The 27,777-nt window shown below is 43.5% G+C and overlaps 1 protein-coding gene across 1 annotated transcript; it reads left to right on the top strand.

Annotated features, from left to right (window-relative positions):
• Positions 1-311: 311 nt before the first annotated feature.
• GABPA (GA binding protein transcription factor subunit alpha) lies at positions 312-27,777 on the top strand. Its single transcript, XM_075854516.1, has 10 exons — positions 312-467; positions 8,907-9,006; positions 12,729-12,873; positions 15,285-15,369; positions 16,886-17,128; positions 18,933-19,127; positions 20,303-20,359; positions 22,792-22,935; positions 24,018-24,210; positions 27,405-27,777. Exons 2-10 carry the CDS (start codon positions 8,930-8,932, stop codon positions 27,631-27,633), a joined length of 1,368 nt encoding a protein of 455 aa, XP_075710631.1. The 5' UTR covers positions 312-467; positions 8,907-8,929; the 3' UTR covers positions 27,634-27,777.

The following is a 27,777-nucleotide window of genomic DNA, read 5'->3' on the forward strand; positions in this document are numbered from 1 at the left end:
CAAATACTGCAGATATAAATGTAACTCCTGGGAAAACTCTGCAGTGACATTGTCTCCAGTGAACTTCATTCTGCACTAGGGTCAGCAACCAGCGGCACTCCAGCTAGTGTGGCGCTACCAGTGGCTGTCAGGGCATGCTGGGAGTTGTAGTATCACAACAGCTGTTTACACTCCACGGCGCTGCCAACTTATACAGGAATTCCTGAGACCCCCCCAGGCCCCGCCCTCCTTGTGAAGTTTCCACTAGGCCCCGCCCTCCTTGTAAAGTTCCTGCTAATCCCCGCCCTAGCCAAGCGTTGAGGTCGAACGGAAGTGCGTCATTCCATGTCCGGTGGTGTCGAGCCAGTGTCTCGCCTTTTCCGCCCGGGCTGTGTTTTGTTTCCGTCGGCCGCGCTGCGTGTTGACGCCACGGTTCATTTCCGTGACTGGAAAGCCGGGAAAGAAAAGAGCGCAAGAAAAAGAGGCGGGTAAGAAGAGAACGGAGATGTATATATGACGGTAGACGCGGCGCGGCCTGCTATTAACCCTGTCATTGCCCGTGGGCTGTATTTCCCACTGATAATAATTAGGTTGTATGCATGGTGTTGTCAGGTGTGGTGGGGGGGTGCTCAGTGGGACTACAAGTCCCAGCACCCCCTGCTCGCCAAACCATTATTGTTACATGCACTGTGCTCTAGGACTTTATGAAGGAGTGGTGCTCGTGTCTCAATGGTGTCACTCCTTTGTACAGTGGTAGTTTTTGTAGGTCTGTTAATGGACGGTAGGATTAGTCCGTTATCTGTGTGCGCTGTTTTTATTGTAGAGATGGCTTACCGTAGAGGTCCGCAACCTGCAGCACTCGAGCTACTGTGAAACTACATTTCCCAGCATGCCTTGACATGCAAAGGTCTTATTATTCCAGCCAAACGTTGTCAGGTCACGCTGGGAGTTGTAGTTTCACAACCACTGGAGTGCCGCAGGTTGCTAACTCACTGGTGTATCGCTATGGTAACTCGCATGCTTCCATCTGAGGACCATGTTGTTCGGACGAGTCCTCCGTAATATGTATATTTTAAGCAAAGAGCGAAAGGGTTTATTTTTATAGTTTTATGTCACATTCATTACGTTCGGTTGAAATCTCAACCACTTTTGACAGCAAGAATAGTGTAGCATGTAGCGTTATTCTTGTTGTCATAGTGACGGGACTTATTCGAAGTATATGGTGTCCATCGGGCATGGTATGGATCCGTCGTAAATAAATGGAAGCCATAGCGCTAGTGAGTATATAGCGGTTACTGGCATATGGAAAAATATTTAGAATATACTTACCTGCGTTCTCTGTATTGATGCAGCCGTAACTGCCAAGCGCTCCCACTTCTGTTACGTTTCTTTCGTCCAAAGAGACCTCACGTCTGATATATGATCTGAATAACATGATGCAGCTTTACAAGCAGCAAGTGTAGGAGACAGAAGTTTCCCAAATCTCTCTAATATCTTGATACATCAATACAGGTAAAATGTATCAGCCCAGAGTACAAGCCGTTAAAGGGAAACTATCTGCAGGTTTTACCCATATAAACTAAACCGTAAAAAGGAGCGTGTCGCTTGCGCTGTTTTTGGAGCTGTTTTTCATTGTGTCGCTGGATAAACGGCTCCAAAAACTGCTTCAAAGAAACGCCTCAAACTTTTTGGGCTACAATCAGAGGGGGTCTTCCCTTGAAAACAGCTCCGTCATTTTCAGCCGTTTTTGATTTTTGTGTGAACATACCCTTAAAGAGGCTCTGTCCCCACATTATAAGTGTCCTGTCTCCTATATAAGGAGATGGGCGCTGTAATGCAGGTGACAGTAATGCTTTTTATTTAGAAAAACAATCTATTTTAAACCACTTTGAGCGATTTTTAGCTTTATGCTAATGAGTTTCTTAATGCCCAAGTGGGCGTGTTTTTACTTTAGACCAAGTGGGTGTTGTACAGAGGAGTGTATGACGCTGACCAATCAGTGACCAATCAGCGTCATGCACTTCTCTCCATTCATTTACACTGCACTAGCGATATAGTTATATCTCTATGTGCAGCCACATACACACGCTATAACATTACTACAGTGTCCTGATAATGAATATACATCACCACCAGCCTGGACGTTATGTGTACTCAGAATCCTGGAACGTCTGAATCTTTTCTGAGATCCCAGCAAAGCAAACGTAATCTCGTTTGAAATGACAGGTTACGTCGTAATCTCGCGAGATTACGCTTGCCTTGCTGTAAATCTCACAGAGACGCTACAGACGTGTCAGGATTCTGAGTACACATGACGTCCTGGCTGGAGGTAATGTATATTCATTATCAGGACACTGTAGTAATGTTATAGCGTGTGTATGTGGCTGCACATAGAGATATTACTATATCGCTAGTGCAGTGTAAATGAATGGAGAGGAGTGCATGATGCTGATTGGTCACTGATTGGTCAGCGTCATACACTCCTCTGTACAACGCCTACTTGGTCTAAAGTAAAACACGCCCAGATTTGATCAGAAAATGAGCACGGCGTGAAGTGCTGCTGTTCCCATTAACACGACTGACCACAATGTAAGTCAATTGTGCCAATTTAGGTGTTGGTAGTTTCTGTCGTACAATGGATCCGACCTCACCATGGCTGCTGTTATAAGCAAAAGCTCAGCTGTGTGAAGTATTATATCTTACATTAGTATTACATTAGCCTCTGAATAACGTTAGTGTGGTATAAAAAAATAATAATAATAGCATTAACCCCTTAATGACCGGGCCTGAAAAGGCCTTTTTGACCAGCTACATTTTTCAGTTTTTACTTTTCTGCTTTTCGGCAGCCATAACTTTTTTTTATTTTTTCATTGACGTGGTCATATGAGGCCCTGTTTTAAGTGGGAGAAATCGTATTTATTTTTTCCCACAGTTTGGGGTTAGAAAAAAATAATTTTTACGGTGTGAATATAGGAAAAAGCCATTCTCCTCATCATTTTTCTTGTTTGTTTTCTTTATCCCATTCACGTTCCACGCTAAATAACCTATTCGATTAATTCTTCAGGTTATTATGGCCGTTTAGATACCTATTAGGGTATGTGCACACACACTAATTACGTCCGTAATTGACGGACGTATTTCGGCCGCAAGTCCCGGACCGAACACAGTGCAGGGAGCCGGGCTCCTAGCATCATACTTATGTACGACGCTAGGAGTCCCTGCCTCGCTGCAGGACAACTGTCCCGTACTGTAATCATGTTTTCAGTTCGGGACAGTTGTCCTGCAGCGAGGCAGGGACTCCTAGCATCGTACATAAGTATGATGCTAGGAGCCCGGCTCCCTGCACTGTGTTCGGTCCGGGACTTGCGGCCGAAATACGTCCGTTGATTACGGACGTAATTAGTGTGTGTGCACATACCCTTATGTGTAAGTTTTTTGTGGTTTTTTTTTGTGCCCTTTTTTTTTTCTATTTTTTAACCCCATTAAGGGATAACTTTATTTACAACGCTATTGTTTCGACTTCTAATGTATCAGCATACTCCTGTGTGCTAATACATTACACTGTCACTATGGCACAGGCTGCTGTTAGGCCAGCACATAGTATGCCCTAACAGCAGGCTTACTGAACAGACCGCTCTTGGGTCCTTTGTAGGTCCCCAGGGCTGACTGCAGAGCAATTCCCTAATCTTTGGTCACGTCATCGGGTTTCAAGTGACGCAATTAAAGAGGGGAGTTCCCTTTAATTATTCCGCGGTCAGGGACTTATGCGACGGTTAAACAGCTGGGGTCCGACTGTTTTCCGACCCCAGCTGTATTCAGCAGGCCGCTCTAAGATCAGGAGCTGTAAGTTATACCTCCTGCTTAGAGGATGAGTGCTCACTAATCAGCCTCTTCTACAGCGACAGCAAAAGACTGGGCGGTTGTTAAGGGGTTAAACACACGTCGTGTTATTTTTATATTTGTGTTGAATACGCCTATCGAAGGCTCTGTCACAAATTTCATCAGATTCAACAGGTAGAATTCACGCAGCGCTATTCCTCCTGTCAAAATGATGGAAGCGATTATAAGTGATTCGTATAATGGATCCAGGGCTGCAGCGTGGCTTCTCTCATACGTGGAAACAGTGACACAGATGTGGACAAAGCTTAATATTCAAGATTGAAGTTTTCCAGAAAACAAGGTTCAAGGAATTTTTTTGCTGCAAAACCATATTTTTCCGGCTTGTGCATTCACCCGTCATTCACTGTAGAGCCGGAGACCAGTTTCCTCATCAGTGTTTTCTCTGTTTCCTGTTCAGTTTGTGTTTCTTCCTGTACTGGTTTCTTCCACAATCATGTACTAATGCCAGGTTATACGTTTTATTTACTATTAGAATTTGCTTCTTCTATTAATTAGTGTCTAGGTTTGGGGGGGGGGGGGGTCCTGCTTAGGAACCCCTCTTTCTATTCGGTATCATACACATGACTGTAATGGTTTCTATCGTCTGCAAATGCTGATCCGTATTCACCAAATTCGATCCATAGTTCATCCGTATTTATGGATCCACAAAAAAAAAACGGGGAATCTTGGGTAAGTCCCTGGTGTCGAATAGCAGCGCTTCCGCAATTACGGGTGGCCAAGGATCCACCTCCGTAGCCGTCCGGAATTGTGGAAGCGCTCATAGACTTCTATGGGCGGTCCGTGGCGCAATTGCGGACATAAATAGGACATGTTCTGTATTTTGCAGATCATTTCTACGGCACGAACATACATCTGTAAATATACTGAAAGATGTCTGTGTCCTTTAGAAATGAATGGATCTGCAATTTCATCCGTAATTACGGATGAAAACAACGGTCGTGTGCCTCGGACCTTGGAGAGGTGCAGAGCTGCTTTCACCATGGAGGGCCTGTAGTGCGTTTAATTTCACGGACAAACCCTTGATTTTAATGTCTGCCAGGATAACTGCTCACAAAAGTGCTTGTGTCCAATTGGCTGCAAAAATATTGCTATATACTCGCCTTTTAAAACACGCTCAGTTCTGCTCCTCCTGTTTACCCCTGCAATGTATATTGACCGGTCGTCCCAAAGGGTGCATTGGCTAATTACGCTCTGCGACAGTGCTGTCACTTTGACTGGCTGCCTCACTGTTGTGACGTGGACGACGCATTATTATATTGGGGTCTGAACATGAGGGAGAGTGACACCGGGCAGAGGTGACGGGGTAATGGTAAAGGTGAGTTTGTCTTCCTCTATAACAATCAGAGTTATATTAGTAACTGAAAAGCACTTTAGCTTGTATGACATGACTGCAAGTTGCTTGTCTAACAACATCAGGGGGAAATGCATAAATTTTTCGATGCCAGTCGCAAACGGATTTCGACTTTAGTTCCATTTGTGCTTAGTGGAAGGAGCAAGGCCACCCGTGGCCCAACAAATTTATCATAACACTGACGTCAATTATGACGCAAATCTACACCAGTTCATGGCTGGCACAGATATCATATTCTGATGCGCCTAATTTATTAAGTGGCATCTTAACGACCGCCAATACGCCTTTTCATGGCGTTCGTTAAGAGTACTTATTTATGCCAGAGCGCCGCCTTTTCATGGCGCTGTGACCTAAGCCCGGCACGGGTGTCCTGTGCCAGCTAAAGTGGGTGTCGAGCGGTCTAAAGACAGCCAGGCACCTGCTCTAACGGGTGGGATCGATATCCGCATCGATCTCACCTGTTCAACCCCTTAGATGCGGCACTCAATAGCGAGCGCCGCATCTGAGTGCTTTTGGAGGGAGGGTTCTCCCTCTCTCATCCCACTGCACCCTGTAATTGCAATCGCAGGGTGCCGATGGCTTCTATGGCAGCCGGGGGCCTAACATAGGCCCCCAGGTCTGCCTGTAGTGGATGCCTGCTGAGGCATGACCTAGCAGGTGCCTGTCAGTTTTACACTGACAGGCAATAATACGCTGCAATACAGAAGTATTGCAGTGTATTATAAAATTGATCAGAAGATCGCATAGTGAAGTCCCCCAGTGGGACTTAAAATAGTCATCAAAAAGTTTAATAAAGTTAATAATAAATGAATTAAAAGAAAAACCCGCTTTTTCCCCTAATAAAATACTTTAGTATGAAAAAAAAACCAAAACATTACATATATTTTGTATCGCCGCGTCCGTAATTACCCCACCTATAAAGCTATTACATTATTTATCTTGCACGGTGAACGCCATAAAAAAAAAAATACAATGCCAGATTTGCTGTTTTCTCTTCATCCTGCCTCCAAATTTTTTTAATAAAAAGTGATCAAAAAAGTTGCGTGCACTCCAAAGTGGTACCAATAAAGACTAGAAGTCGTCCCACAAAAATCTAGCCCTCATACAGCTGCGTCGGGGTAAAAATAAAAAAATTATTTAAAATAATTTTGAATCAAGTGCTTTTACTGTGTAAAAGTTGTAAAACATATAAAATCTATATCAATTTGGTATAGCCGCAATCGTAATGACCCACTGAATAAAGTCATTATATTTATACCACGCGGTAAAAGACGCAAAAAAAGTGTCAAATTTTTTTTTCCTCCATTACCCCCCCCACTCAAAAGAAAAAAAGTTCATAACCGTTAATCCATAAATTATATGTACCCCAAAATGGAGCTATTAAAAAATACTTGTTCAATAAAAAAGTTATAGCTCTTGGAATGCAGCGATGGAAAAACATAAATAATAGCTTGGCCATTAAGGTTTAAAATAGTAAAATAGGCTGGTCATTAAGGGGTTAATAAATAAGGTGTATTTTACTTCAGCTCGTATTGAGCCGCCAGCGCGGGACCGCCGAGTGGCTCCTGATGACATCGGTTAAGCAGCGGCACGTTGATCCAGTAAGGTTCTCTGTGTGCGCCTGTGTAATGTCATTAGGAGCCTTTCGGCGATCCCTCTCTGGTTCGGGTCTGCACTCTCTCAGCTCATTCGCTGCTGCTGAGAGGACTGAAGTGACTAGTGGAGAGGGCAGAGGAGCCAGGACAGAACAGGAAGCATGTAAGGCACTTGGGGAGACCACCATGGTACTCCTAGTATGACAGGATATGTATAGAGTCCTTACTATAACCGTTCTGTCCCCTACAATAGTCAGACTGGGTACTCTGTCAGGAGAGTTAATGTGGTCCCTTCGGGGATAATAAGATTTGTGGCCCCTGACTGGGAATTGTAGTGTATGAGGAGACTTGTGTCCCTGTAGACTTGTGGTGATAAGTGCTCCCCCATGTTATACAACGCCATCTCTACACACCCTGGTTGTTTAGTGACCTAGAGAGATATATATCCGTACATATACTGTATGTAAAGCTTCTGCTGTAAGCGCTGCGTTCAGTTCAGTGTAGTGCAAAAGCTGTGGTCAGACTGATCTGTCAGCGTTAGGGGCGGTTCGCATTGGAGGCTCTGTTAGGGGCCTACGTTGCAGATCTGGCAGAGATTACCGTAAACAATAGCGCTGCATGCTGTGCTTTTGTTTCTGGTAAAACCAGATACCCCTGTCGAAAAGCCGGCGAACCCATTAAGATCAATATGTTCCGTCGGCTGCCGGTGCTATCCATGGTGCAACGGAACCATTTCTTCTGGTTTTCCCTTGTCCTGCTCCTCTGATGGAGCAGAGCAATGGAAATACCAACGCAGATGTGAACAGGACCTTAACAGTACAGGAGATATATACACAGTTGAGTCACGTTATGACCACCAGCTAATAGCCAAAGTAACAGCCGTGTGCAGCACGGACAGCAGCTAGACGGGCTGGGAGTGACTCAATAAGGTGCTGGTCGGTTGTCTCCGGTATCTGGAGCCATGGTGACTGCAGTGCATCCCACATTTGCTGGAGGGTGTGTGGAGGAGGATCCATAGAGTGAACTAGATGATCGAGGGGGTCCCACAAATGCTCAATTGGGTTAGAGTCTGGTGAATTAGGGGGCCAGGAAAGTACTTGGAAGTTTTGGTCGTGCTATTCCAACTACTGTCGGACATTTCTAGCCGTGTGACGTGTCGCATTGTCTTGCTGGAAGATTCCATCTGCCCCAGGGAAGATAAACCACATATATGGGTGGATGTGATCTGCAATGATTGATTTATACCCAAATCGGTTCAGTGTGTCTTCCACGTGGATGAGTGGCCCAGAAAATAGCATGAAAAAATTTCCCAAACCATAACGCTGCTGCTGCCACCAGCTTGTGTCCTTTCAGCAATGGTTGCAGGGTGTTTGTTCTCGGTTACTCGCCTGACACGCCAACGTCCATCCGTTCGATGAAGCAGAAAATGTGATTCATCGGAGAAGGCAACCCTTTACCAATTATCGGTGGTCTATATCCGATACTGCCGTGCAAATTGAAGCCTTTTTTTCCGATTCACCTTTGTTAGCATAAGAGCAGTGACCATCCGTCTGCTTCAGAGCCTCATACGCTGTAGGGTTCGCTGAACTGTTGTAGCCGCACGTCTAGTACCCCCTGGTTTATTTTCACGGTGAGCTGCTCCACTGTAGCGTTCTCGTTAGGCCCTCGCGCACCTTCGTAGCCAACGTTTACCTTTCAGTTAAATGGCACGTGGTGCTCCGCAGTTTCGACGTTGGTTATTCCCAGTGGTGCCATTTGTCCACTCACGATACACGTTCTCCACTGCAGCATGCGGAGAGTTCACAAACTGCGCTGTTTGAGACATATTGCCACCCTTGGCCCGAAAGTCAATCGTGTGTGTCTGTGTGTGTGTGTCTGTGTGTGTGTGTGTCTGTGTGTGTGTGTCTGTGTGTGTGTGTTTTTAATTTTAAGCCTATTTGCTATTACATTGTGTTATCACATATTATATCCTCCTCCTTGGCTAAAATACTTTTTGTGCATTACTGATAATTGTATACGTGTAAGGTTTATGATTAAGTTTAGTCTTTTAAGTGTATATTTTTTTTTCTATGGCCTTATAGGTTTGCGTCTGAAAAATTCAGCCATGTCGAAGAGGGAGGCTGAGGAACTGATAGAGATAGAAATCGATGGAACAGAAAAGTCAGAATGTACAGAGGAAAGGTACGGAACGTTTGAAGAAGAAAATAAAATCCTATATTTGCTTTTTGTCATCCTGGAATGACGTTGATATTTGATCTTGTGTACAGTAAAGTTGCTGCTGGCTGATGAGCCTGTCCTGGGTTGTTTAACCCCTTCCCCCTGCTGGCATTCTGGGCCCTAATGTCCAAGCCATTTTTTAGATTTTTCCATTGTCACATTCGAAGAGCTGTAACTTTTTTATTTTTGCGTCGGCATAGCTGTGTAAGGTCTTGTTTTTTGCGGGACGACTTGCAGTTTTTATTGGTACCATTTGAGAGTAGATGCGACTTTTTGATCACTTTCTATCACATTTTTTTTAAGTCAGGATTAACAGAAAACAGCAATTTTTCCATTGTTTTTTATTTTATTTTTTACGGCGTTCACAGTGCGGGTTAAATAATGTAACAGCTTTATAGTCGGGGTCGTTACGGACGCGGCGATACCAAATATGTGTAACTTTTTTGCTTTATTGTATTTTTTTTTAATAGTAAAGCATTTTGTAAGGGGAAAAGCTGGGTTTTTCATTTTTTTTTTTTTTCACTTTTTTTTTTTATTAACTTTATTAAACTTTTTTTACTTTTTTACTAGTCCCACTAGGGGACTTCACTATCCTCCGATCGCTATTATAATACACTGCAATACTTTTGTATTGCAGTGTATTACTGCCTGTCCGTTTAAAACGGACAGGCATCTGCTAGGTCATGCCTGCGGCATGATCTAGCAGGCATTCGCTGCAGGCAGACCTGGGGGTCTTTATTAGACCCCCGGCTGCCATAGAAGACACAGACACTCGGCGATTTTATCGCCGGGTGTCAGTGAGATGAGAGGGAGCTCCCTCCCTCTCTCCAAAACCATTCAGATGCGGTGCTCGCTATTGTGCACCGCATCTGAAGGGTTAAACAGGTGAGATCGATACTAATATCGATCTCACCCGGCAGAGCAGGGACGCCCCCAGCCCTCAGCTGCCTCTGGCAGCTGAGAGCAGGGAGATTTCACGGCTCCCTGCTCTGTTTACTTTATTCTACAGCAGCGACGTAGTTTGGCGGCGCTGTAGAATAAAGCCCATTAATGACCGCCGTAAAAAGACGTATCGGCGGTCATTAAGGGGTTAATATACTGTAGTTGGTTTTCATTGTTTTTGTTTTGTTTGGGTGATGGAATTATAATCCAAATTAAAGAAAGACTTCAAGTCCTGTTCACATCACGCTGGTTTACATTTGGCGAGTTCTGCAAACGTAAAACCCTGACATACATTGATACCCATGTTAAAGAACCAAATACCATGCCATGTGGTATGTCCCTTCTTTGCGGTTTGTGGAAACCGTAGGCGACTGTGCTTTTCAATACAGCAGAAAATAAGGTATACTGCTGCAAACCAAAAGAACACAATGGGCATATGTTGGGACAATGAGTTCCTGTGGCTTCATTTGCCATTTGTTCCGAGAACATTCCTGGCATGTATGGAAAACCTCAACTAAAAGTATAATGTGAACACGGCCTAAGGCTCGTTCTCCACGGCAACATCAAGTCATGGTTGCAATACTACTTCAGTTGTTCTCTAAGGGGTAAAACAAGTAATTCAAGAATTCTACAATAGTTGCAAGTAGGGATGCACGATTCATCGGAACTTCGATACTCTGCTTCCCCAAACGGTTCGATACCGTTATTTCATGTATTCTCATACTGAGCTGTGCGGCCGCACGGCTTAGTATAGTAACATATAAATGGATGAGAGCGGGGCTGCGGCTGTGTAATAGTCATTGTCCCGCCCCGGAGTCCTGATGAGTGCGCGCGGTTAGCATGAGGTGATGTGGCCAGCGCTGCACTAATGAGCAGCGATGCTGAAGACAGTACATGGCGGGCGCATTACAAAACACCCCCATGTTCTGTCCTCCGTGCCTGAACCGCCGCTCATTAGTGCAGCGCCGGCCGCATCACCTCATGCTGACCGCGCGCACACTTAACGTCAGGAGTGGGGCAATGACTGTATTACATAGCCGCAGTCCCGCTCTATAACGGCGGAGATCAGAGAAATCTCCCATCTCCAACGTTATTCTCCTGAATGCTGTGATCAAAGCTGAACGCAGCATTCAAGAGGAAGTGAGAAGGGGGGATGCCCCTGGATTGCATCACAGAGAACCCCTGTGATGCGATCGAGGGACATACCATATATGGGCAGACAGCCCAGGGTCCATTGAAGGACCCCAGCGAGGGCTGTCTTACCATATTTCCTGTTAGGGCATACTGAGGTATGTCCTAACAACTGCCTGTATACTATCCGTACACAGGATAATGTACTGACATATAGATATATGCCAGTACATTAAAGTTTAAAAATAAAGCAAAAACATAAAGTAATGTTAAATTAAAAAAATACACATACACCTTTTTTGCAATAAACATTAAAATAAGTCTCAATACATAAAACATGCACATAATTGGTATTGGCGCGGCCGTAATAACCTGCACAACAATTTTTTTGCATCATTTATGATGTGTGCGCTGTAAAAAAATAAAAACTGCTTTCTATCACTTATTGTGAGGTGCGATGAATTTAACCTCCATGTTCCTCACATTAATAGTAATTAATTATTATTAATCTGAGGCACGTTCATAATTCAATTACACGTCGCGCCTCACATCAGAAAACGGAAGAACTTTTTTTTACTACTGTTGGCAAAGTATCGAATTGGTATCGAAATCGCAATACTAAACGAAGTATCGGTATCGAAGTCCAAATTGTGGTATCGTGACATCCCTAGTTGCAAGGTCACATGCATCTTTTCACCCCTTAGTAGGGTGCAATAGACATTGTGTAGCGGGCGCACTTTTAACTGTGATTAACCTACAGTAATTACATCTCTCAAATCCCCCTGATCTCCCGGACGAGGGGAAGATGTCTACCCTCCTCTCTGACCGGAAGCTCCAGGGTGCAGAGTGTCCGCTCAGTGGATCAGCAGTGACCACACGTTTCTTCCGGATTAGCTCACGCTTCATAACTATTCCAACTCTGCGACCTCTTTCACACGGCAGTATTCTAGTCACTATTTTGCTTCAGTATTTGTAAGCCAAAACCAGGAGCGAAACACAGAGAAAAATATAATGGAAACATTTGCACCTGTTCCGTGTTCTGGACCCACTCCTGGCTTCGGCCTAATGCACACTACTGTGGTTTTTTTTGTTTGTGTGCCATCAGCAATTTTGCAGGTAGCGCACAGACCCATTTATTTATATGGCCCTACGCACACGACCGTGATGTTACAGCGATCTGTGTGGGACCCGCACGAAGTCCAGTCCAGAAAAACTAAGGACATGTTGTTTTACTGCCCATGTTTGTGGGTCAATGTGACCTACTCAGGGGGTTGGGACAAACTGGTGACATAATTCCAGCCGCCTTTTTTCCCGTGTATCTGTGAATACTGATGCATTACGGAAGGTTTTTGCAGACAGATGGACCGCAAATACAAACAACGAATTCGTGGTTTTGCGGGCCACAAAATGACCACGGTTATTTGCATTAGGATTTTGGCTTCCAAATACTAATTCAAAATATTAATGAGAATCCGGCCGTGTGAATGGGGCCTTATAAATAACCAAAGTCTTATTTCTCTTTCCTGTATCTTATGTAACTTTGTTTATTTCCTGTATGTTTGCATCTATTAATAATACGTTTTGCTTTTCTCCCCCTGAAACTTCTTCTTTAGCATCATTGAGCAGACGTATACCACAGCGGAATTTGTCAGCCAGTCTATTGACATAAATGAGCCAATTGGAAATCTTAAGAAGCTGCTAGAGCCCAGACTCCAGTGCTCACTCGATGCCCATGAAATTTGTTTACAAGACATCCAGGTACGAATTTTAGTAGAATTTCACCACCCTCAGATGTAGATATTTGTTTAACCTTGTGGCGTCGCAGACAGTTTTGCCCTTCGTGATGAAGTAATATTTTTGTTTTTTTTTTCAGTTTGAGGTTGTATTTTATAATCGCACCATTTTGGGTAATGTATTGTATGACTTTAAAGGGGTTATCCGGGGACCAAAAATGGCTTTGCAGTCATATTTTTATGTAAAAAGAAATCCCTTACTAATATACTTTAATTAATAACTCGGTACTAAATGGTGCCGGTCAAACCCGGTGAACTATTTCTGGAGCTTTTCTAATATTGATGACGTGCCGACATGGCCCCACGTGGCTGAGGGCTTGCTTCCTGTGCTGTTCATGTCGGCGTGTTACCAATGACATGACCGCAAGGGGCTGTCACACTGCCTATTGCTGGAGTCCTCGAGCAGAGCATCAGCTAGCGCTTTGCTCGGGACTCCAGCACTGCTCCCGACATTTGGTCAGTGACTTCAGGGGTTTCCTATAGCTGGAGTTCCCGAGCAGAGCATCTGCTCGGGGACTTCACTACTGTTGCTGACGTCACTGTCCATATATGGACAATGACTTCAGGGGTTTCCTATAGCTGGAGTTCGGGGACTCCAGCACTGCTGCCAGCATCACTGTCCATATATGGGCAGTGACGTCGGCAGCAGTACGGGAGTTCCCGAGCAGAGTATCAGCTGATGCTCTGCTCGGGGACTCCACTACTGCTGCCGATGTCACCGTCCATATATGGGAAGTGACAGTGACACTGGCAGCAGTGCTGGAGTCTTTGTACAGAGCATAGGCGCTAGCTGATGCTTTGCTTGGGGACTCCACACCGTCACGAACAGCACAGGAAACCAGCCCTCAGTCACGTGGGGGCGCGTCATCAATATTAGAAAAGCTCCAGGACTCCGGGAACAGTTCAGAGTTTGAACGCCACCATTTGGTACCGAAATTTTAATTAAAGTATATTAGTAAGTGACTTCTTTTTACATAAAAATATGAATGCAAAGCAATTTTTGGTCCCAAGATAAGTCCTTTAAAAACGGACTCTTTTATTTCTTATTTTTTTTTATACAGAGTTCACCGCATGATATATAAAAAATAAATGAAGTTCTCCGGGTCAGTACAATTATGGTGATACCAAAGTTTTTCTTTTGGGTCTATAATTAAACCTGTTATAAAATATAATTTTGTTTTTGTGTCGCTGCATTCCAAGAGCCATAAAGTTTTTATTTTTCCAGTGACGGAGCTGTGTGAGGGCTTGATTTTTGCAGGATGAGTTGACGTTTTCAGTGGTACCATTTTGGGGTACATAACACGTTCTATTCTGTTTTTTGGAATATGGCAATATCAATTGTGTACTTCCTTTTTTAATAGGGGAATTACGTCTATTTCTAATATTTTTAAAACTTATTTTACATTTTTTTTTTATCTATTATTTTCACTCCTCCTATGGGACTAGAATATTCGATTGGTTAGTCACTCATATAATGCACTGCCATACTTATGTAAGAAGTGTACATAACCCCAGTACATGGATAACCAATAACTAAAACAAAGGTTTAAATTGTTTGCCTAATAATGAATTTAGTTCTTGAATTTTTTTGTTTTTGCTCTGATTTTCTGACCGTTTTTCTACCATGTACTGTGGCTTTACACATGTGCGAAGTTGCAGCCCTGTGGAATTGCTACGAGCCACTCGCGATATCCCCATCTTCCACGGATTTATCACCTTTGCACAGCAGCAATTTTTTAATTTTTGTTTTTTTCCTTTCCGCCTTCCAAAAGCCATAACTTTTTTTTTTTTTCAGTGTTTTTCGCGGGATGAGTTGTAGATTTGAATGACTGTTTAATGTACCATATAATATACTGGGAAGCTTCTAAAAATTATTTGTGATGTAGAACGGGGGGAAAAAACAGCGATTCGTCCATTTTTGCTTTTTGGGTTATGGTTTTTATGGCCTTCAATGTGCGGTAAAAACGACATGTTGACTTTGTTCTGCAGGTAAATACGATTACGGCGATACAAAATGTATATAATATGTTTTACCGCTTTTACAAAGGCAAAATCATTTGTTTAAAAAAATAAATAAATGCTTTGTGTCGTCCTATTCTAAGAGTCATTACTTGGTATGAGGGCAGTTTTTTTTCCGGAGCGAGCTGTAGCTTTTATTGGTACAATGTTGAGGTACCTGCAACTTTTTGATCACTTTTTTCTTTTTTTTTTCGTTCCGTTCTATCTGGGCAGTAACGTAACTAAAAAGCAGCGGTACTGTTCAGTGTTTATTTTAGTAGCCATTTTTATTGTTTTCTTTTCTCTATTGCACTTCTCCACAATAACACAAACTTGTTTTATAGTTATAATCTGTTTTTAAATCTATTCCTAAAACAGCTTGATCCAGATAGGAGTTTATTCGACCAAGGAGTTAAAACAGATGGATCAGTACAACTCAGTGTACAAGTTATTTCTCAGCAAGGTTAGTAGTCTGCGCTGGATGATCTAGTTAAGAATCCCTTATCGGATCACTTAGCTGGTCTTTGTAGTGGCTAATACACATTTTCTAATAGTGGGTGTCCCGAAACAGACTCCTAGCTATGACTTCCAAATGCTATATTAGGGCATATAGACAGGTTTATTTTAATGGGTCAACCCCTTTTTTAGATTCCAATTTCTTGTGATCATCCTTACATCTTGGAATGTACTGATTCTCTTCGCAGTGGCCCAGCTGGTAAGGAGTCTTAAGGGCAATGCTCCCTGGAAAAAGAATGCAAAATAACTCTCCTCCAAAAAGGAGAAATCTGTCTCTCTAGTGCCATCTATAGGTGACTACACTGTAAGTCAATATCCGATCTTTATAGAGCTTTGACACATGACTCGGTGATAGCCAAACCAGAGACACTCATGTGTAGACAGCACTGTACTGATGAGGAGCAACCACTCCGAAACGGTGCTGTCTACAGATGGGTGTCTCTGGTTTGGCTATCACCGAGTCATGCTTCAAGTCTCTATAAAGGGTCGACATTGACTAATAGGTTAATCAACTATAGGAGGCACTAGACCTTTAAGAGGAGAGCCATTGTCCATAGAAAATTATCATCGATCACACTAATCACTACAAAACATTAGAGTAGACTGACACATCCTCTTATTCATCTCTATTCAACAAAACATATTCCCATACCTATATGTAAACCAAAATTACTAGCTTATAATCCTATAGAGCAACACAATCCAAATCATTATAAATTACATTATTAGTATATCAAAACTACAAAGCACAAGGTAGTATCTCTAAACCATTACGCAATAACATGTGCGTAAAACACAAGACGCCGATACAAACAGTTAAAAGGTCAAAAGGGTCACTGCTACCAAATCACTTTATAAGAAGAATCAATTGTAGCGGCGGTTGTATATGATCATAAAGTGTGTGCGTGTGCACATTATCTATCTCACTATCGCATAAAAAAATGGCCACAGCACACTGCGAACGCCAATGCCACCTAAGCGCAATAAATATGCATTGCAACTGAATCTACTTACAATAGGGAGGTTCTTAGCGCACATTTTGATCAAATTGTGTGAGCCTACCTGCCACGAGAAGGTGACCCCTATAAGGTGGGGACACCCAGAGCTGAGACTAAGCCTACATATATACCTGGGGATGGCAGGAACCAGCATTAAACTAATTAAAATCACCCCGGGCAGAATGGGAGGAGTGCAGGATCAAAAATGGAGGCAGTCACTAACCCCACATATATGGAATACATTCTACCCTGGGTGATTTTATTAGTTGTTAGCCATGTTCTAGCAAAACAGGCGGGTTTTAGAGTGTGATACTGTGTGCAAAAAAAAGTGCCAATATTTTGTCACGAAAAAACCGGCATAAACTAGGCCAACCACTAATTGAATAAGGAAGAGAAAGTGTCTAGCATGTCTAGTAAGACATGGAGGTTAATGTTTTGTGCTTCATTTTGTCGCTATATACATAGGGCTTGAGCCGAAGCTGAACATTCTTGAGATCGTAAAACCCGTCGAAACTGTTGAAGTGGTGATTGACCCGGATGCTCATCATGGAACAGTGGAAGCCCAGCTTGTAGAAGAGGCCCAGGTGATCACTCTAGATGACACAAAACATGTCACCATTTCTGATGAAACCTCCGAACAAGTGACCCGATGGGCTGCAGCATTAGAAGGTTACAGGAAGGAGCAAGAGCGCTTGGGGATACCATATGGTAGGAGAAGTCAGATTGAGGTTTTGTTTGTGACCGTTTTATTCCTTTTTTCTTCCAAGTGGTCGCATTCTCTCTGTGGGACATTTGTCAGCTTTTTCAATTTATAGATTTAAGTTTTTGCAAAAACTGACCTGTGTTGCGGTTCTTGGTGACCTGTGAAGGAGGCCTAAAGGTTAATTTGTCATGTTTTACATCTTCCCTTCATACTGATTTCTGTGGTAACGATGCTCTGAAATGTTTCCTAAAATTACTTCTTTTAAAAAGGAAAAGTACCCTCTAATGGTTTCAAAAGTTCATGTTTTACGCTGTCTTTGTGTGGTGGGGGTATGATCATTTGCCACACCACTACTGCCAGGTATGAACACGCGACTATAGCAGTTGTATTTCAGAAGCAGACCATAAGCCACTTCCATGTGATCATAATATACAGATTGTTACTTTTATTTGCCATTTTAGCATATTTTATGTACAGAGCATGTGTGTTTGTGTTTCCACTCGCAATTTATGGTGTACCACAGAAATATTGCATGCACAGCCAAGGTGAAGCTGACTCAGTTCAGTGAAACGTACGTCGGGACTATACCGGCTCTGATAGTAGGGAAAGATTATAGAGGGAGAGATTAGCACAATGAAAACAATATAAAACCAATCCTACCGCATCTAGAGGTTCGCTCTTTTCAGAGCGGGGATGAATGAGTGTAGTGGTGATAATACTGCACACCACTTAGCCGTTTAGTGCCGATGACGTCGCGGCACTCATGGCTGAGACTCTGAATATTGCAGGCATAATATAACTAGCAATTTCTCAGTCTCACTACTTAGTAGTGTTGACTGCCAACGGGCAGTCTGTCGGTCTATCCGAACGCAGCGAAAGCTGTCATCCCAGCGCTCAACAAAGATAGGAGCGGCAACGCTGGGAGAAAACACACTCGGTGAACAGTTACCTGCTCACTGAGACTTTTCATCTCGCTAAACACAGCGATAGCCGTTATCCCTGCACTGCTGCTCAACTATAGATCGGAGTAGCAAGGCTGGGAGAAAATTATACGCACAATTAAAACGCATCGGCGGTCAGTCAGCTGCTCACTCAGACTGCTCACCGCAGCGATAGCTGTTAACCCTGCGCTGCTACCCAATTACAGATCGGCAGTGGTAGTCATTATCCCTGCGCTGCTGCTCAATCTAAGATCGGAGCGGCAACGCTGGGAGAGAAAATATAATAAAAACGCACCTGGTGACCAGTCAGCTATTCATGGAGACTGTCTATCTGGTTAAACGCAGCTGGTAACTCTGTGCTGCTAATCAATTAAAGACCGGAGCGGCAACGCTGGGAGAATATATACAATAATACACTCGGTGACCAGTTAGCTGTCCACTGAGACAGACTACGATTCTTTGCGGTGTGCATATGCAGGGTTTATTACAATTTCAATATAGACCCTTGCAGCACTACCTCTTCTATTTCCACTGAAGGAGAAAAGCTATCAATAGCCTCCTTATCAGTGGAATTTGAAAAATATTATAATCAAGAAATATAATAAAATAAGGTTCAATACTTTATAAATAACAAAAATAAAATAAACTGTGGCAACAAAAGGGGACATTGCACAGGACAAACCTTTCTCCTACTACACTAGTCGGTATCAATGCAATAATTGAAGGCGACATTTAACCCACCGTGCTCTACTTTTCCCTCTTTACCCATACCTACATTTTTTTTTTCAAGGTGCGTACTGTAAAATGACATTGTACAATCTCCAGAAGCCTTTATCCGTGTAACATATACTTCTTTCTCTATTTCCAGATCCACTCCAGTGGTCCACAGACCAAGTGCTGCACTGGGTGTTATGGGTGATGAAGGAATTCGGTATGACCGATATCAATGTGAATGCCCTCAGTATTCCTGGGAGAGATCTTTGCCAAATCAGTCAAGAAGATTTCTTCCAGAGAGTCCCCCGAGGAGAGATTTTATGGAGTCATCTTGAGCTTCTCAGGAAATGTAAGAGAATGATTCTTCTTTCTGTAATTTGCGACTTTTAATGGTTTTCTGCCGCCCTCAGCACTTTTTGAAGGGTTGTGGCCACCCAATGCCTGACACATTTACTATCATTTATGCCAGAAACCAGTTTAAATGACAGTACAAATCTATGCCTGCTTGTAGCTTGTGTAGATTTCATTTTCTGGCGTATGGACTGCAGAAGATGCGACAATTTTATTTTAGGAGGCCTGCGCCTCTTAATTTAGCTGCAGCTTACTCCACCTTGCACCACCTGTCAGGTCACCTGTCTCACTATTGACATTTATCGCCTATCCGCGTGATAGGTGATAAATGTCTGATCTTTGGGGACCCTACCGATCACTAGAATGGGGGTCCCAATTGCTCTATTTGGGAGTCCCTTTCAGTCTCCTAGAATTTTGAATGGAGGAGCACATTAGCATGCTTGACCGACACTACATTTAACGTTTTCCCTTTACTGCGGTCGTGCAGTGATCGGTGGGGACCCCAGCGATCAGGCATTAATCACCTATACTGTGGATAGGTGGTTAATTTCAATTGTGGGAAAACCCCTTTTAATTCTGGGTTTATGGGGTTTTCTAATAGCTACTTATTCCTTAGGGTATGTGCACACACACTAATTACGTCCGTAATTGACGGACGTATTTCGGCCGCAAGTCCCGGACCGAACACAGTGCAAGGAGCCGGGCTCCTAGCATCATACTTATATACGATGCTAGGAGTCCCTGCCTCTCTGCAGGACAACTGTCCCGTGCTGTAATCATGTTTTCAGTACGGGACAGTAGTTCCACGGAGAGGCAGGGACTCCTAGCATCGTACATAAGTATGATGCTAGGAGCCCGGCTCCCTGCACTGTGTTCGGTCCAATACTTGCGGCCGTAATACGTCCGTCAATTACGGACGTAATTAGTGTGTGTGCACATACCCTTAGGTTCGAGTTCATGTATGTCATCGGAAAAAGGCCCGTGTATAGATCACTTCCTGGAGGCAGCCTTGTGTGTATAAAGATATGTAGTGCATTGTTGGTAAACTACACGGCCATATCCTCCTGTTGTTTTTTTTTTTTTTTGGTTTTTTTTTACTTGCGTTACCCAACGAGCATTTTTTGGAAGGTTGTTTCTATGATGTTGCATTATCACTGTGTTCTGTCCCTCCAGATGTACTGGCAAGCCAAGAACATGGAGGAGAAATTGCTACTGTAACCATTGATCAGCGTAAGTTCCATGTGTTCTACTGAGTTCTTAAACTTTATACCCCGTTCACATGTGTTTGAATTTGAGACAGATTCTGCCAAAGTTTGATATGTAAACTTTTTTTTTTTTTCATACAGCGATATTGGCATTTTTCTATTCAGTTGTTGCGACTATTTGTTTCAGAAGTAATGGTTCCTATAAAGCCAGGCTATTACTGGGCTTTCCTGTGACACTTCACATTGTTCCTTTCTTCTCAGTATTCACTATAATTCTTCACTATCACTTTAACTAAAACGATACATGATTTGTTAACAGTGAGTAAAACGTGTATAGTGTTAACCCAACTTTGATTCTTCCAATCAGACATTATATCTTACGAATCAAGCAGATCTTAAGCTTAGTTCAAACACAGTTTTTTTTTTTTTTATGGAAACCGCGTTGAAATCAGCGGCAAACAAAACTCCCTAATTCTCCCTCCAGTTATTTCAACGAGAGGTAGAGGTGTTTCTTTTTGAGCGTTTTTTTTGTATTTCTTTTTTTTACCAAAAACCAGCTGCAATTTTTGCATTTGATTCTTTTAAAAACAACCGCCTAAAAAAAATCTGTCAAAGCGCTTGCATTTCAAAATCCGCCTCAAAAATCCTGAAGGCATTTTGAGGCAGATTTTTTACAAAAAAAATTGTGTGAACTAGGCCTTATAGATGTCTCAAAGCGCCTTTACAAAATAAATAAAACGGTTAGCTGCAAATGTTACGAAAGATAGATTGATTGGCTGCAGCGGTCACGTGCCAATACCACGTGTCAGGGCTCCTGTAAAAGTAAACAAAGGCCGCAGGAGGATCACTTAAAGGGGTATTCCCAACTTCGACATTTGTGACATATCAATAGGATTTGCCATAAACGTCTGATAAATGCGGGTCCCAACTCTGGGACCCACACCTATATCGAGGACGTGGGTTTCCTGACCACCGTTCCGCCTGGATACTGCGGCCACCGCACCAGGTGGGACAACATCGGCAGACCCCAGTTCTCGATAGAGGTGCGAGTCCCAGAGCTGGGAACCGCATCCAGTGGTAGATTACGTTGACCATAGGCCCTGGGCTGTTCCTCAAACTTGTGCCCCCCCTTCCCCACCGCTGCTGTGCCGTGTCTACAGTGAACACCACCTTTCTGTGTGAGCATTGAAAAGTAGGCGTTATGATTCCCCTTACTGAGTCTCCAACCATATCTGACAGTATAACACTGTGTAGGGACACTTCCTCTTGACAATGGGTATGGTAACATGCATTTGTCTATTAGTCCTGGGTACACAAAGACTTTATGTGGAATTCAAGGATTTCTTACAACAGACCTGTCAGGAGAGGGGACAGATCCAGTGACTCACAAGTGACGTCTTCTCTGATGGAAGTCGTGCTCTTCTCCATCTGACACAGACCATTATGGCGACTTCTCCTGATGAGACCTCTATGTTCCTCACTTCTGAAGCCATTTCCAGCCTCTAGAGAAACACAAAAATTCAGACACCAAAGCCCAGGCCCATACATTAAAAGGGATGTCCGGGCACAGACCGGTTTTTCATACTGATGACCTATCCATGTGCCTGGACAACCCCTTTTACTCAGACTAATAAATTCGGATCTCACACCCTAGAACAAGCACCCTAAATAAATACAGACCCCCAGAACAAGCGCCCTAAATAAATACACACCCCCCCCCCAGAACAAGCACCCTAAATCAGTACAGGCCCCCAGAACAAGCACCCTAAATAAATACAGACACCCCCCCCCCCCCCAGAACAAGCACCCTAAATCAGTACAGGCCCCCAGCAAGACCTCTAAATACAGCTCTCGGACCAGACCCCCTAAACTAAAAATGACCGCAGACCTGACCATCTAAATACAGACCAGACCCCCTAAACTAATCCAGACCCCATAAGCAAATACAGACCTCTTAAACTAATACATACCCCAGAACAGACCCCCCTAAATACAGACCCCAGACCACTTAAAATGAATCCATCCCTTTATACATAGAAGCTCCATTTTCTCTCTCGAGTCTTGCTGCTGTTCTAGGACCTGCGATCATGTGACCTGCAGGTCTCTAAACTAACAAGAACTGCAGACATGACGTCATGTGACCTTATGTCTGCAGGTCCTTTTGCAGGACATACACAATGCAGTTCTATCATGGGTTTTTTCCGCGATTCACGGAAAAAACATGACAATTAGAATATACTTTGAGCGGCAATGGTAGCCCCTGGTCCCCAGGCTGCCGCCCAAAACGCCCATATGATGATCCACCATTGCCTACATCTATTAGACCTTTATGGCAAATCCTATGGCTGTGCCATAAATGTCTAAGTTGGGAATACCCCTTTAAGTGTCGCTGCATGTTACTCAGCTAAAATTTGTAATGTCAAGAAGTTCAATGTAAATGTATGTGTTTCCTTCCAGCTGTTCAGATAATCCCAGCATCACTGGCAAATAGTACTCCCACAACAACCATAAAAGTTATAAACACGCAAACCAAAGTAGCGAAAGTACAGCGGGCGCCTCGTATATCTGGAGAAGACAGAAGTTCCCCCGGAAACAGAACAGGTAAATGTCATTTCTTCAGCTGGCGTTTAACACTGTTGGGTGGATCATCCACATCCAAAATTCTACGTGGTTAAAGGGCTTTTCTGGTCACGGGGCGGGTTTCTATACTGATGACCGATCTACATTATAGGTCACCTGTATATGATCGTTGGGGTTCAGATGCCCAGACCCCGCACGGATCAGCCTGCGCAGACAACCCCTTTAATATTTCATGCTGTGTCTCGTCCTGGAACAAGATTTACCTATCTGTAGTTGTACTGAACTACTGAGATAACGGTCAGCCGAACGCTTGTTCAGCCCACAGCAATTTCTGCCAACTCCACCATAAACATGCATGCTCGGCTCAGCAGATTGTGCATGTTTAGGGGACGAGGGAGTCCACATCTGCCAAGACCCTTCTGGCATCTGCTTGTCTCCTGCAGGAACAAATTATCAGGCAAGTTGAAATCCAACATGCCTAATCCCTCGCTTTCCTGATATCGGTCTTTGAGGACAGTCGGCACGCCCCCATATACATTAGATACACCACTCGTTTTGGGCGACTCTTTGTGTATGGCCGGCTTAATTTATGCAAGCCTCATTTGCATAAATACGAAAATGGTCATAACTTGGCCAAAAATGCTCGTTTTTTAAAAATAAAAACGTTACTGTAATCTACATTGCAGCGCCTATCTGCTGCAATAGCAGATAGGGGTTGCAAAATCTGGTGACAGAGCCTCTTTAAGTCTCATTGACCAGTTTGATGTACATAGTTCTGTCAAACTAATGAATAAGCTACTTTGTTTTTTTTAACATAAATATATATATATTTTTTTCATATTCAAAGTTTTATTCATTGTAACCATATAAACAAGATAAAAACCCGTACAAATCATACATTATACAGTTGAGAAGCAAAATTGACTATCAAAGGGTCTCCTTTCCGGTAGTTCCAAATGGCACAAGATAATGTAGGGGTGTCAGGCGTGCCTCAATTGTTTTAATAGTGTATTTTTCAGTGTTCTGTTTTGTTTGGTCTTGATTTTTGTGTTCACGAGAACTTGCACTGATGTGATGAATAATTTTTCCGGTTCCTCTTGCAGGTAACAACGGACAGATACAGCTTTGGCAGTTCCTCTTAGAGCTGCTAACAGACAAAGATTCCAGAGACTGTATTTCTTGGGTGGGAGATGAAGGAGAATTTAAATTAAACCAGCCAGAGCTTGTTGCTCAGAAATGGGGTCAACGTAAAAATAAACCCACCATGAACTACGAGAAACTTAGTCGTGCACTTCGGTAAGAAGCCGTTTAAGGTTTTTTTTTTGTTTTCTTTTTGCCTACTCCATGATTGAAAAAATGCTGCTTTAACAAATGTATTTATTATAAGTAAGAGTAAATCTGGTGTATTTGATTCTTATGTATGTAAGAGAAAAAAAGCAGTCAGCAAGTCTAATGATTATATAGTAGAATTAGGTTACATAGTACAGTGGAAAAATGACATATGTCCATCAAGTTCAACAAAGGAAAACTTGTGTGAGGGAGGGGGCAGAGGTGAGATTTGATGCCATAGTCTTGAAAAAAGAACCATACATATCTCTTTAACCAAATGGTTTGTTAGAACGCTGCACAGCGTGATCTCACTGTGCTGTCATTCATAGCGTGATCTCGCTGTGCTGTCATTCATAGCGTGATCTCGTGAGAGCACGCTGTGCAGCGATTAAGTACCACACAAACTTTACCCAAGTGTGGGGAGTGTGAATAGACATCGCGTCCTGGCTGGAGGTGATGTCTATTCACTCTCAAGACACTTCAGTAAAGTTAATGTGGGTGTATGTGACAGCGCAGCGTGATCTCACTGTGCTGAGTACAAATGGACATGAATGGAGAGAAGTGTATGACGCTGATTGATCAGCGTCATACACTCCTCTTTACAATGCCCACTTAGCAAACGTTAAAAAACACCCACTTACAATGTGGTGACCGAGCCTCTTTAACCCCAAAGCCATTTTTTTTATTTTTCATTTTTCACTCAATAGAGCGGTGTGAGGGCTTATTTCTTGCAGGAGGAGTTGTAGTTTCTTTTGGTACCATTTATAGTTCCTTATAATGTTCTGGGAAACTGAAAAAAAATCTTTTGCGGGCTGAAGTTGGAAAAAACAGCGATTCCTCAATTGTTTTTGGGGTTTCGTTTTTACGGCTTTCACCGTGCGGTAAAAACAACATCTTATCTTTATTTCGCTCAATACAATTACGGTGATACCAAATTTATAGAGGTTTTTTAAAAAATATTTTTCTACTTTTATTGATCATGAACTCTTTGTGTCACATTCTGAGAGCAATAACTTTTTTTTATTTTTTTCACTGATTGAGCGGTGTGAGGGCTTGTTTTTTGCAGGACGAGCTGTAGTTTTTATCGATACCATTTTTTGGTACGTAGAACTTTTGGATAATTTTTTTTTTTTTTTAATGCTAAGTTGACCAAAAAACTGAGATTTGTGGCATCTTAAATGTTTTATTTTTTTTACGGCGTTAACGCTATATTGTAATAGTTCAGACTTTTATGGAGGCAGCGATACAAATTATTATTATTTTTTTTCCACTGCTAAAAACTTTTTTTTACACCCCCTTTTTATTAGCCCCCCTAGGGGACTAACGTATTGCAGTAAATCGTCATTTTTACAGGCCTCAGGGCTTAGCAGAGGCAGAATGAAGGCAGCTCTGGGGGCTTTTATTAGGCCCTTAGGCTACCATAACAACCTTCGTCACCGCCCAATCTCACTCTGGGGGGGGGGCGATGGGCTGTCGGAGGGGGCCCCCCCGCTCTTTTCAATGCCTCAAATGCTGCTATCAATCGCGACCACAGCATCTGAGGGGTTAAACAACCAGGAGCAGCACGATCGCTGCTCCTGGCTGTTAGTCCCGGGTGTCCTCTGTCAAGTACAGCCGACACCTGCAGCATACGGAGCGCACTCCAACCATCACCCCCTGCACCCGGACGTAATGGCATATCAGGGTGGGCGAAGGGGTTAAATGTGCTCGCCGCTGATTCTTCAAAACAGCTGATAAGCGGCTATGAAGTATCATCGGAGCCCGTGCACACGCCGCTCTGCTACACACACACACACACACACACACACACACACACACACACACACACACACCCCACCCCCCCCCCCCCCCACAGCCACACCTGCAGATATGGGAAAAGTCTTTAAGGGGTTGTCCAGGAAAACATGGCGCCGCACCTGTCCTCAGGTTGTGTGTGGTATTACAGCTCTGTCCTATTCTCTTCAATGGAGGTGAACTGCAATACCAGACACAACGTGAGGACAGGTGTGGCGCGGTGTCTCCAATCCGGACACCCCTTCTGTCCTGAGATGACCCGACGGGGCAGGCGGGTGTCAGAGCCACCCACCGCCATCACTGCAGACAGAACCACACAACTACGGCATGAGGGCAGGGCTTGTCCTGAGTGCACGGTCTCTTGTTATGGACAGATTTATAGTCACATGAACCCCATCTGATGAACCGGTAACCTAGGTCCGATCACATGACAGAGGGGGATCACCAAAAACCCTGTGCACCCTCAGCCCGTCCATCCAGTCCTTTCCTGGTTATATCTGCTTCTGGGAAAGCTGGGTGACCACCATTACCCCTTCTACTGGAGTGTGTTTGGGGAGGTGACTAATGAACCTCTCACACTCCAGTAGGAGGGGTAATGGTTGTCACCCAGCTTTCCCAGACCCCTGAACCGTAAATCTCTCTAGTTGTGCTGAGACTGTTTGGGGATGTGACTAATAAACCTCTCAGTCTCAGCACAACTAGAGAGATTTATCGTTCAGGGGTCTGGGAAAGCTGGGTACCACACTAACAGCGGGCAGATTGTTTATCACCCAGTTTTCACGGGACAGTTACATCATGTGTGGGTGGCAGACATCACATTACATAGAAGGATAAGCTGCTTCCTTTATACAGAGTCTCCTGCATACAGGGGGGCCCGTCGGGGGTCACGAGAACGGGGGTCTGTGAGAGAGATAGAGAGTGGGACAGACAGAGACACATCTTACCTGCAGTGCAGCTGGTCTTCATGATGGCGCCTGCTTTCTCCCTACAAACAGCTTCTCTGCTGTGACTCTGACCTGCGTCTGCGCAGTACAGAGCCAGAGAGCAGAGGTAATGGACGGGAGCCGTTCATTGACTCCTATGCATTGTGGCTGCCGTATTCCATCTCTGTATGTGTCGTTAATTGACACATACAGAGATGGAAAAAAAAATGGCAGCCCTCATAGAGAAGTAAGAGAAAAGTAAAAAGTAGAACACAAGAACACCAATAAATAAAATGTATTTTAATATCATACTAAAAGCAATTTGATAAAAAAAATTCATGACACCTTCCCTTATATATATATTCTGTATGTACATTTTAAGTTTAACATGTTAATATTCTATTACTATAAAAAAGTTTGACATTTTTTTTCTTCTGCTTCTAGATATTACTACGATGGGGATATGATCTGTAAAGTTCAAGGCAAAAGGTTTGTCTACAAGTTTGTTTGTGACCTAAAGACTTTAATTGGATATAGTGCGGCCGAGCTGAGCCGCCTGGTGTCGGAGTGTGAGCAGAAGAAGATGGCTAAGCTGCAGTTACACGGTATAGGACAGCCGGTCACAGCCGTAGCTCTGGCTACAGCATCATTACATTCGGACAAAGACCACTAGGCACTTGGGAATGCAGCCTGCACACACGGCCTTCTACCACCATGCAAGTTCCTTGTCTCATAGAGCCCCAGGCGCTTTTATTTTCAGACTGTACAGTGATTGGCATGATTTTCTACAGGACTTTAATAAATTTGGAACTTGTTA

The sequence above is a fragment of the Rhinoderma darwinii genome, chromosome 2 (assembly GCF_050947455.1).
Source record: "Rhinoderma darwinii isolate aRhiDar2 chromosome 2, aRhiDar2.hap1, whole genome shotgun sequence".
In the NCBI taxonomy this organism is placed as follows: Eukaryota; Metazoa; Chordata; class Amphibia; order Anura; family Rhinodermatidae; genus Rhinoderma; species Rhinoderma darwinii.

Coding starts and splice junctions, on each gene's coding strand:
- GABPA (XM_075854516.1), top strand. CDS start 8,930: ATGTCGAAGAGGGAGGCTGAGGAACTGATAGAGATAGAAATCGATGGA. Junction 19,128..20,302: donor TCTTGAGCTTCTCAGGAAAT/GTAAGAGAATGA, acceptor CTGTCCCTCCAG/ATGTACTGGCAAGCCAAGAA. Junction 20,360..22,791: donor TACTGTAACCATTGATCAGC/GTAAGTTCCATG, acceptor GTTTCCTTCCAG/CTGTTCAGATAATCCCAGCA.